Source organism: Electrophorus electricus, chromosome 5 (assembly GCF_041902795.1).
Source record: "Electrophorus electricus isolate QZ-2024a chromosome 5, ASM4190279v1, whole genome shotgun sequence".
NCBI classification, from domain to species: domain Eukaryota; kingdom Metazoa; phylum Chordata; class Actinopteri; order Gymnotiformes; family Gymnotidae; genus Electrophorus; species Electrophorus electricus.
Window position 1 is genome coordinate 9,159,586 of NC_137501.1, and position 12,578 is coordinate 9,172,163.

General features: G+C 44.1%; 1 protein-coding gene across 3 annotated transcripts in view; it reads left to right on the plus strand.

Annotated features, from left to right (window-relative positions):
• The first annotated feature begins 3,378 nt into the window (after nt 1–3,378).
• The window catches only part of bmp2k (BMP2 inducible kinase), a 33,729-nt gene continuing 24,529 nt past the window's right edge, over nt 3,379–12,578 (plus strand). Inside the window, exon 1 of one of the 3 annotated variants that reach the window (XM_027029713.3) lies at nt 3,379–4,449. In XM_027029713.3, coding sequence (XP_026885514.2) covers nt 4,299–4,449 — 151 coding nt within the window. In that variant the 5' untranslated portion in view covers nt 3,379–4,298. The remainder of the gene's footprint in view (nt 4,450–12,578) is intronic. The other 2 variants (XM_027029704.3, XM_027029695.3) reach the window with 2 other exon arrangements.

The window sequence follows — 12,578 nt, forward strand, 5'->3', positions numbered from 1 at the left end:
TTACCTTTAGCCACTGGATTGAGATTTCCTCACACTGGCTTCGGTTAGCTTCTGAGTTTTTCTGGTTTGACTCGCCTCCGTCTGTGCTGCGTTTCAGCAAAACGAGCCAGGCAATGAAAAACTTTCATATAGTCCGATGAAAGATTTCCCTCAGCCTTCAACAGGCCTCAAGTAATTTCAGGGGGGGAAAAAGTGGATATTGAGGGAGGAGGGTGGAGGTTTGCGAAAGAACAATGGAGTAGCCGGGGAGGTTAAATACCTGAACAGACAAAAGGGTCAGAAGGGCCAGACGGTACCTTTTCACCATGCCTGCTGCTTGGAAATATGGTGTGTTTGTCTAAGATGTTGGCTCTGCTCACTGCGTGTGCGCACCTTATATTTTGGACATGATGGAAAGGTGTGGCTGCACCCAAAGCTGACTCACACAGGCCACTGTAGGGGAGGCTAACACAGCTGGGCATACTTTTAAGAGAGAAAGGGAGAGAATTATGGGAGAAGTAATGGAATCTAAACAGTGCATGGTAAAATAAATGTCTTTAGTTGATCACCGATAAAGGCCGTTTGTCACCTTGGATACACCATAAGATGTTTTACTCCTCTGGAGCATTCACAGGGACTGTTTTCACCTGGAGAGGCATGAAAACAGGACGCAAAACAACATCAGAAGTACCGCCCACCAAAGGGAAGGCGAATCTCAGCGCTATCATTATAAGGTTATTGTCAATGTCATCCACTGATGCCTTTAGTTGTTGCAGTACTATTGCTATTTCTTTCTTTTTTTTCATTATGTAAATTTCATAGATGGATTAAAGAATGTCTTTCAAGGTGGTACAGCGACCCAGAGTACCTTAATAGAAACCTCAGCCTCAAGGTCAAATGACGGGCTTTGCTGCAGCACTTAGGAGATATGCCAGCGATAGCATTTGGAATGCATAGAATTCTATTTTCTTTCCTGCCCTTGAAAGAAGTAATGTCTCATTGTGACTATTCCATTCTGGAAACTCGCTCAATCCAAATATGGATGCTCACTGGAACACCTAGAGCTTGACTAGGTTTAAATAAGGGACCTGCATAATCACTCGGTTCGATCAGCTTTCGGATGCCTCTGAATAGATTTTTCACTTTTATATGACGTCCTCTTTGGGACGCCATTGTTCTGTCAATGCTGGCAACTTTGGGAGTTACCTACGGATATTCCAAATATGCCACAACATTCAACAATATTGTCTTGACCTTTATAACAGACATTTGTTTTTTTCTGCTATACTCTTGCTGTATATTTAAGCCATGTGAAGTCTTTTCTGTCGGTCTAGGTTTTGTGACCATCTGCTCAGTGTTCTTACTGGCAAGGGAAATTCCTACATTGTCATCTCCTAGTTTCAGTGTGTGTCACCAGAACATGGAGGGTGTAGTTAGCTGTAACCAACTTAGCCAAGTACAACGCCAGCGGGCAAGACTTTGTTTTGGCATACCAACTGTGTACAGTTAGCAGGCACGTCTGCTTGGGGCCAGAAAATTTGAAGTTGCACTGGAACTTCTCTTGGCTTGATCCAGTGCGTAACCACCAGCACCAGTGGGCAAATTTCACACGAAAACTATCAGTCATTCGAGTCCACCGCATCAGCTCCGCCCTTCCTCTCAAATGCCGAAGTCGCACGATGCCGTCGGACAAGTGGACCGGCTGCAGGACGGGCCCTGGCACTTTGCACGGGGTGCCCGGTTCCGTCACCCGTGTTTGATCCCCTCGCCGAACGTTTACGTTACGGGCGCCCCACCGCGTCCCTTAATTCTGGCTGGGGGGTCGGGCAGCGCCCTGGGGGACCGAAGATGATTTGTGGAGGCGAGGGCAAACCTGCGACCGCTAAGTGATTCACGTGTAGTAAAACTGGGTCGTTTCGGTGTGCTGCCCTGCGCTATTTTCCCATCCTTGTCCACTACGAAACCGAGTTTCCGTGGCGCCCCACGCTCCAATAACACACTCTCCGATATTGTTCCCTTTTGTATTATTTCCTCCGTCCCACAAGGACAGTGTCTTCTCTGGGTACTGGAGCACTGTCTTGTCTGTACTTTCTCATGAGCGTTCTGGAATAAAGGAGTTCTGAAGTGTGCTTGTATGGAGGCAGCGCAGTGTTCTGCTAGCCTTATTGTTCCTCTTACCTCAAGAGACTTCTTTCTCAGCCCACTCAGCCTTCTTGACCGGGCTGTGGGATCCTATCACGGGCCTAGACTGCTCAAGCTTTCCTCCCAGTATGTGACATTGTCTTTGTCCTGCTTTGGGTGAGAAAACAACACATGAGGTGCCAACAATGATTTATTTAAATAGAAAATTATTAAATAATTGTTTTCCCCCTGTTCTTATTTATGTAAACTAGAGAGTAAAAAAGGCCAGTCATATCTTATAAATCTGTGACAGTTGCAGATAAAACTGCAGCATCAGTGCAGTCACTCTGTATTGAGGCAGAACACAGCCTAGAGGAACAGCAAATCTTATTAAGCTCAGTGAAATAACTACACACCCAATTCACTCTTCTTCCGTTGCTGTTGACCTATATACATTGCTATTATCAGGAGGCTCTCCTCAGGTCCTCATAAGCATTCGCTCCTAACCTAAATCATGTTTTAATCCGACGTGCGACGCCAGCTGCTGCCATCTCCATTTCGTGTGATGATTGTTTACATTTGCCACTGATAAAGTACGTTGTGTGTTGTCTATTAATTCTATAGTTCGTCGTCTTGGCGCTCAAATAAGGTCACTAAAACCGGAAAATAATACAGATTTTAACGAGTGATCAACAACCAACAGAGGGCAGTATATTTCCAGATTAAAAAATTCAGAGGTACAGTAATTGAGGACCATACTGGCAAGGACGCTGCGTCGCTGGAGGAACGTCTGCCCATGTTTAATTGTGAGGATCATGTTATCTCTGCCAAGTGAAAAAACTGCGTGACCTGATAGTACAGAAATATGAATACTAAGTTGCTTCTACTTTTGGGAGGGTCGTGGGGGTCCCCAAGTGTGGTAATTATAAAACTTGAGAGTATTTGACATTACACTAAACAATATAATAACCCATTACGTGGATTTCAAAAACAATAATATACTCGTAAGTTAGTGTGTTATTTTATGTGAAATATTTAACCGCGTCAGAAATATTAAGGTTTCGAGTTGACTGTCATGGTAAGAAACACAACGGATCTTTGACCCCCGACAAATTGGCCAGAGTTGATCCCTTATCAGTTCATTCACTTCGTTGTTCTCACGTCGTCCTCAACCAAACGGCACGAAGGCGACACGAGCAGACAGCCATCCGCACCGTCCCATCAGAAACGGGCGTCGGCGGCGCGTATGCTCCTCACACCAATCATTACAATAGGAAGGGTCGGACAACGCCGGGTTAGGTTGTCGGGCGGCCGCGTTGGGCAATAACAACAAACCTCCCACTTTATTCTACGGAGAGTCACGAGCGTTCGAAGTTTGTCGGGGTGGGAGAGGAAGGCGCGAGGGAGCGCGCGCCGTAACTGAGTTCGTCGACGTTCCACGCGAAGCTTGGCCGGAGCCGCGCGTCTCTCGGCTGAGCACTGTCTCGTAGGTTCTGGCATACGCCGTCCTCCCGAAGGGTTTATGTTTCGGGCTCGCAGAGCTCCACGCCAGCTAGTAAGCTAGCGGGCTAACTGTGAAAGGGGAAGTGGAGCTGTGGGGAGGTGTTTTCTTCACTCCGCTCTCGGCGGCGACGGACAGTTTGCTAGCCTAGCTTCTGTGGCTAGCCTCGCTAACGCTACACACCCACTTTTAACAGCTCTCCACATTTGTCGCCGACACAGGCTAAATTCGTGCCAGCTACGAAGCCACGGAACTGATCTAAGCGCTGGTCAGGCGTTACTGAACCCCGGCTTGTGCTGTTCGTTAACGCTGTCTCGTTGACCAAATTGTCTACAAATTGTGTCTGAAGTCTTGTTAGCTGGCTAGCACTACTGACTAAATCTGCAGTTTGGAATCCTAGTGAGTAGCTACCTGCTAGCTAGCGTAAACGACATTATTGGTAAACGCTATTGTTAAGTTACGTCAAAACCGTGACAAAACAGGTTTCCACACTGGGGGGAATCTGAACACCAGCTACGCGTTTCTGCTGTGCGTGTGTACTTCTGCGATGGTACTCCAGTGAGTGCTGGACCTCTGCACATCTCGGGACGTTGCAGGACAAAGAGGGGAGATGAGCAGATAGAAGTTTCCGTCCTTCTATGTGATTTGAACTGTCTGTGCTGGCCACTCGGGAAGGCCGAAGAATATAGAAGCAAGAATGAAAAAGTTTTCGCGCATGCCAAAGTCCGAGAGCGGTGGACTCGGAGGAGGCTCTGGGTCCGGGTCTGGTACCGGGGGCAGCAACTTCATAGGGAGGATCTTTGCTATCGGACGATACCAAGTCACCGTGGATGAGCTCATTGCGGAAGGTATGAGGAAAGACCGTCTTTGTACTTGTTTTAACTGATAAACGTCGGTATGATCACCATGCCGTAAAAGCGGTTTGTTCAAAAAGTGCATTTGGCTTGCCTTTCATGATAGTTGAATGGGTTTGCCTCTGGTCTTTCAAACGTTTGCTATCTTCAAAAGTTTCATGTGGTTTTCTTGATCATGGATGGCTCAGTGTGTATTAAGATAATATTAAGTAGCCCACCTGACTGCTATTTGACAATTTATGAAAGGCTGCCTACTTAACAAGGAACTTGGAGGTTTCTTATCTCTCTTGCAATTTATATCAACCAAGACTCACATGCAACCCAAAAGATGGAGCCACTGTAAAGATTCCGAACATAAAATTAACACCTAATCCAGGCAGGCCAGAAATTATTACTGCATTGTGTTTGTCGTTTTGGCAAGCTGTGATATTTGAACAAAAGCTAACAGTATCCTCGAGGACAAACCCTAACCTTGGCCTTGGTCATAGTAGCAGTATGTCGCCATCCTGTTGTTGTAGTCCCACGCATGTCAGCTGTAGCAAGAGGAGTCGGCACAAGCCTCCCAGGCGCTACAGGGGCTTCTCCACCGGCCCCCTTTTCTGCTGCCTTCCACTCTGTGGATGAACAAACCAAATTTTTGCCACCAGTCAATTTACTACTTGTCACTTCAGGTTTGCTTCAACAATACAACCTGTGGCGCACACTCGTGCGTCTCATGAGTTTTGCCACCAAAGCACATGCAGATGGTCAACAGGGATTTGTCATGGGATGTGCCTGAATATTCATGGAGTATATTATTAACATAATAACATAACAAAATGACATGGGTAGTGTTTGGCATTTTACTTGCTTGCATGCTGAATACATGCTATATTTAAAGGATGAAAACCATTAGGCTAAACACAGACAGACTGCTTAGCTAGCCTGCTGAGACCAGTATGCTCTGTGTCTCAAATCCTCTTGTTTTTCTAAAGCTTTCACTCAAATCTAGTACATGGTCTGATATGGGCCAGTATTTCACACAATACAAGCAGCGGATCTTTCGTTTCTAAGAGGAAAAAAAGGTCTGATGGATATTTTTTACATGTGTTTCCAGTAAAAGGGTCTCCCCAGTGTGGAATTTGCTGACCGAACAAAATTACATAATTTTTCTGCCAACACAGTAGTTCAACAACTGCACAAACAACTGTGCATTTTGGTCACAGCTTTCACAGTTCCCCTTTTCGTGCTCCTTTTCCGGACTTGTACAGAGGGAAATGGCCAAACAGCCTTTAGCCCTACAACATATTTGATGGTATCTGGCTAACCATTCTCAGCATGTACCTTTTGTGTTGGTTAATTTGTATACAGTCTTGATTTATGATTATTTTTACATTTAGGTATCTGTATTGGGTGCAGGTGTTGAATTTCACCTTTTAGTTTAAGCTTTTACTTGGCCTTTATTCACGATATCTGAAGAGTTATCTCTTGAAATTTTGCTGACCAACTACAGTAAAATTATGTAATGCAAGTCAATTTGGCTGGTAAGTGGGTTAGCTCGATGTTGGATTTCTCTCTGACTATTTTTACCTCTGTGACCATGATCCTTGTCTTCTCAGGGCAGTTCTAGAACAAGCTTTCAATATTTGCTCACCATCGTAATTGTTCAACACATTCATGGTGTTTCACAGTGTGCAATCTCATGCCCTCTCCAGCTACGCTCTAGTAGACCATCCCATTGAAATGCCAGCTGTTGAGTTAACCTTCTGCCATTAGCGCGGCTCTTAAACGTGAGCGGCCGGCATGGTGACGCGTGTCTGCAGCCCTGCCATGGCCGTGATGGAATCGCACATCTGTATCGTTTGCGTGCTGTGCTGGAGACAAATGGGTGGACTGTGGGCCCCTTTGTTGCCTCGTTCGAGCGCACTATGGAGGAATGCTGGCACGATGCGGCACGTGCTCCCCCTTGCTGGAGGTCGCTTCCTTTTGTGTTTGCTCATCGTTTTTTGCTCGCTGTTTTTGCCCCACAACCACCCCCCCCCCTTACAACTGTGGGGCCCGGTGATGGACTGCGTCACCCACATCCTCAGAGACGGACGGATGGAGGGAGGAAGCAAAGCTGCAACGATGTGGGCTGGCATTTGGGTGAGGAGCAGTAGAACAGGACGGTGGGTCGGGGGTGGGCTTGCCACTGTTTGACATTGTGGCCCTCTCTACAGTACCTTTCACAGTACCTCTCACTGTTTGCAGGTAACGTAATGAGGCAATTAGGACTTTTGAGTAATTCAGGCTCGCCTTTTAAGATTAAGAAGAGATGATAACAAATCAGGGTCTTATTCAGATTTTTTTTAACACAAACGTGTAGAGACATTTTTGAGACAGTATACATTTCCAATGACAATAGTGTCTGCTTGATTGTGGCCTGGACTGATTTTGTTACAAATCCAAATGTCTTATTTTGATGTTGCTGTAAGGTATTGCTGACCAAATATTGTTGGGCACCTTGTGTAGTTGGAAGCCGTTTCTCTCATTCATCACATGATGCAACGTGCACAAGAGGCCTGATTGTGTTACTGCCCGAATCAAGGATGTGCAGAAGCAGAGTGCCGGTGGTGCCTTGGCGCGACCGTGATGGTGCTCCGTCAGAGTGATGAAGGAGCACATTGGATATTGCAGCGCCGGCTGACCTTGAGCGCGTGCTGTGAGCGGAGGCATCTCCTCTCGCACGGAGCACGTGCGCATGAGGAGCAGTGGCGCGTGACCAACTGAAAGTCACTCCTTATCTCGCTTCAATTGGGCTGCCTGCCCCTGGCCACTGTGGATAGCGTGCGAGAGGGAGGCAGGACCTGGCCGGCTGGTGGCTCCAGCAGCTCTTTATGGGCCAGAGCGTCCGGTCCTCAGCTCATTTCCTCTCTCCTGGCCCATCTGGGGGTCCCTCCCCTCCCATTGTGTGTATTTTGTATATTATGCAATAGCATTTTAGAACAAGGTCTGGTTCAGAGTCCTGTTTGCACACCTGGTCTGTTAGTTACAGAGACTAGTGAGAGAGAGGAATCATGGGCTTAAAGCTAAATGAGCTTGCCTGATTTTAAGATGTCAGTTTTATGAAAAATGTATCCTGTTTAAATAGGACTGGATAGTATAGCTTGTGAGCACATCCACATAGTAACATGGGATTCATTTCAGAATACCTTTCATTACCTATATTTTAATGGGTTGTCGTTTTTGTAAAATATTTATTTGACTTTTTTTTTTTAAATTCTTGTTACCCAGCCTTTTGTGACGTACGCATATGCTACTAGCACCACAGCAAGCGGAAGGAAAACAACGTCCGAACTCAAAAAATTAGACAACACAGTCAGGTGCCTGTGTGAGTTGTTAATGCTTCTGTGGTGTCAGTTTCATTCCGGGTATTGTCTGTGCACACCAAATGTAATGTAATACAACAAAACAGTGTAATATTCTAATTCCTAGAGAAAAAATTAGTAGAACTGGAATTGCTGCCTCTCACACTAACATCATTTTTCTTTTTATATCGGTGGATAAGAATGTTCACTGCACTGAAAACAGGCCAGTGAAAGTACCCATGTATTTGGGCCTTGTTGGGGTTGAACAACTGACACCAATGGTAGTTTTCGTTTTGCACCTTTAATGGTTCAATAGAATAAAAAAAAAAGTTAATATTTAATTTAAGAGCAGCTATAAACTACATGCTAAAATGTGATGGCCTTCGCAGCCATAATAAGACAGTGATGCAGTCCAAGTTAATCCAGTCGATATTTTGTTTTATTTAATTATTGACAGCAGCTCAGGCTTTGGCCTCCTACCGTAACCCTGGTGTATGTTGGTGTGTTTTCTCATTTGCCCAATCTAATCTGTCCTAGCTCAGCACACCCTCTACTGTAGCCAGTGCAGCATTGTCACAGATATAGAAGTTAAGTCAGTACGGTCACAGAAAAAGCAGCCTAAGGAATGTTTGTTACCAGTGCCATGAAATAAGGGTGATTTATCATGATGGCAAATAACGGTTCAAAGCACTTTTCTCCCTGCACATTGCTGTTAGACCACTGAGTCCAGTACATAAATATGGACCATTTATCTTCATGATGTCACCACTACTTGAAAATGAAACATTCTCATTTACTTTTAGTCATAGTTATCGGAAAAAAACAGTGCGCATTTATCGCTTGGTCCCATGAGGTTTAAATGGCTGTTCTGTGACGTGTTCTTTCACCTTCTGACTAGACTGACACAACTCAACATGAGCGCTGTCAGTAAAATGGCATCAGTGCGCTCGAGCCATCCACTCTTTCACAACTTTCACAGCGCAGCTTCTTGCATGGCACCTGCATGCGGGGCAGGAGTCTCGTATTCTCAGGGTAGCAAACGCAACCGGGCGGGCCGAGTTCCCTTTGTCTACTCACGTGCAGCGTGAACTTTGTGTTCTCCTTCTCTAAAGTCTGACCTGGCCTGCTTCTTGTTCTGAACAATGCAGATAAGATGGGGGGGCATCAAATGTCAGATCCAGGGTTTGTTTAAGCGGAGTGGTTTCAATTTGTCTTACATGCATGCTCAAGCCAAAGAGCAACTGATGTCATGAAGGTAGGTACCAGTTAGTAAAGACCACCATGGTCTTTGCTTTCTGTAGTCTTGTCCCAGTAGTAGGAAAAAAATATGTCTGCTGAAAAGGAACTGAGGGCTTTAGCTATTTGGGTCAGTTCAGCATTGGAGGATATTTTTGACTTGGGAAAATTCGTCAAAAGAATTGTTACTCCTGCCACTAATTTTCATAAGAAACACACAAAATTATATGGAGACATGATCATTTGAAAGGCATATAAGGCATCTCTTGCAATTTATTAGCTGCATTTTAAAAATCCACTTTACATGGTAGGATAAACCTCCTCCCCTCATCTTACAATTCATAGTTAAAATTCAATAGTGTTTAAAACCTGTTAAAAAAGGGTACTAGCTAAATGGGTTGACAATTAGCAAGCTAAATGTGCCATAGCTGGCTAAGTGAAATACATGGCAAGGCAGTCTGTATACTCATGTAAGTTTCATACCTATTTGGAGGTCATGCACATTTTATTCTTTTATGCATGATTTAAGTGAAACAGGAGTGAGAAGTTACATTTGTCCCCATGTGTCAAATAAACAATACGTGTTAAAATTGGTGACCGTATAAGAACCAACTTATTGTCCTTTCTCCTTCGTAATGAAATGTGGTCACTTCTTAAGAGCCATGTGACTCAGAACAAGCTATTATGACTTCCTGGATATTTTTTTCCTGTGGTGTGCCAGGGTAGAAGATATTTGCAACTATGTATATTTTATTCATTAAAATGTCAACAGGACAGAGTATCCTTAAATGCTAAACTGTTTCATTTACTAGTTAATGGAATTATTAGCAAATGGTTACAAAAAAAAATACTAGGTTTTAGTGGATACTAAATCGTTTTCTTGTCAAGCACAGAATGACTAAAGGTGAAAAATGGAAGAAATGCCATGTGAACAGAGATGGTCTGTCTGCTGCATGTTTTGTTTATATTTCAAGATGACTGCATCGCTTCTGTATATACTCGCCAACCAATATATAACCCTTCTCATTTTGAGGGAAGGGGGAGCTCATCTTAAATATTAATCATTTTGTTCAGCTGGATGAAAAGGTGGCAGTTTGGTGAGACTTACTCGTGAGTCATTCATCACATAGGCAACACAGTCAGACCACTTAATAAACCACATGCCGCACTTTGAAGTACTACACACAGGATTCACCAAATCTTTGCAGACTTTATGCTGTTTGCAGTGAAAACTCTGAATGTAAATCATCACTTTGTTGCAAACATAAATTCCTAAGTGTCACTAGTGTGTAATTTGTGACTTGCAAAACTACAAAATAATTCCTGTCTGAGGGTTGCTACTAGAAGGAAAGGTCAATCGACAGTCTCAGGGTGATTTTGTAATGTTTTCCACACTTCTCAGCTGCACCCTGAAGAGTATGTTGCATGACTGGAAATTAATTTGCAGTGACATCAAAGCCATGCGTTCCAAATTAGGCAATGCAAAAATTAGATCTTTAACCCATGAATCCCTAATATGTTACCACGCAGGAGCCAGACAGATGAGACTGGATGGATTTGCTTTTTCTACAGTTGGGAAGAACAGTAAAATCTGGGGGAAAAAAAGAAGCTGAATAACAAGTTCCTGTGTCTAAGCCTCTCTTCCCTTTCAAACAGTCCTCCACGTATTCTCAGATAACTCATCGGTGTTGCACCTGGCATTGCTGTAGGCCTGTAAACATCCAGTCATTAGGCTTAAGCAGTACAGCTGTCTTCTGATGTCCAGTACAAGGCTCGCAGCCAGGGTGTAGAAACGGTTAAGCTGTTTGACCAAAATAAGTCAGCGTTTTGAAGCGTTTGAGCGTAATGCTGTCAGAACTGTGTGTCACTTGTTTAATTCCGCTTATTGCCACTTCTGGGCCAGTCATCTTTATCATGACTGCGTTGAGGTAGTGCATTTGGTAACGTCATCATCGGGGTCCGTGGCTCGGATCGCATGTGTGGCCCAGTGGGTCGTTCACATGACCTTCCCGGTGCTTGAGGGTCCCAGTGATGTTAACCAGATGCTCTAGGGGGTATTGATGCTAACCGCTACTGACAAAACCATCACCACCACCCCCCCCCCCCCCCCAAAAAAAAAGAAAAGAAGAAAAACAATCCCAATCAAGCATGTCCTTAGCAATAAACGCTATGTTTGGAGAACAGAAACTTTGTATGCTTTTTAGGAAGTGTGCCATCAGGGGTTTTACGTTAACACCCATGGCACCATCGTGTTGTGCACATCCATCTTTGAAACAGTAGCTGGAATGTCCCAGACTTTCACTTGACTGGCTTTGCTGCTTTGGCCAAGTTTATATCGATGATTGTTGAAATACTGCAGTAGAATGACTTTTTCTTCTCTTTAATGAACATTTTTGCAACACACACACCCCTCTTTCCCCTTTTTTGGCTTCCTTTAAATCACTTTATCCTTTTGTTTTCTTGGGAAAGGAAGCAGAGGAAGTCTGAGAGCACTAATAAACACTATCTGAAGTTTATTTGGTAAATAACATTGGTTATTTATGAAGTCTCATAAGCCTAACTCATGTTACAATGTAAGCTACTGTTTTCCACTTGATTTTTATATTTTCATATGTAAAATGACTATTTTATGGTATAGTTGGTGAAACACAGTGGACTGACCTGATATCAAGAGGCTTATAGCCCATATTTTAACCTCTAGCTTAGCCCTGCCTGATTAAAGGAGAACTAAACCATGTTATGATCCTGCTTATTTGATTTTTGATGTGGCCCAAGCAGATTTAGTGCAGGTAATATTGTGCCAACGCTAGAGAGTATAAATGTGTGCAGCAAAGTCACATGATCATCATTAAGTCATTATGTTGTATCTCTCAGTTAGATCTGCGTGACCAATTAGGCTTATTATGTGCCTGTCCCCGGTGACTCTCAACCTAGGCCCTATTGCTTCTTCTGCATGTCAGTCTGCGGGTGACTTTCTTTCTGCACTCATATCTGCCCTGGTCCTTTCCTCCAATTAATCTCCCAATTACTCATGTGTAGTGTTTTCAAAGCTGTTCTTCTTGCTTCAATGCTTCAGGCTTTCTCTTCCTGGTTTTATTTATTTAACTATTTGTTTGCTATGAAAAGTATTTGAACTGAAACATTTGTTTCAGCTGTGTTTTTAAATGAATCATCTGCTGAGGATGACAAAGATAGAGATGACCCTTGTCTGAATGGTCACATTTTCAGCATTTGTCTCCAACCCACCCACAACACCCCCCCCCCCCCCACGTAAATGCAAGCCTGTGGAGATCCCAGATGGATTTAAGGGTTTCCTAGGAGCACGTTGCGTGTGCTCATCATGTCCCGTGGCCGTAACTCTCTCGAGGGACGGCCTGCTCAGTTAAACCCTATTTCTTCCAGAGAACCTGGACTGTTTTTAACACTGTGCAGCATACACTTTCACAACCTACGTTAGCAATTATGACAAAAAAAAACCCACTATGATTTAAAATAAATAATTGAGTTTTCCTCTGCCGAAACAGTGTTGTGTGTTTTGAAGAGAGGTTCAAGGCTGAGTGT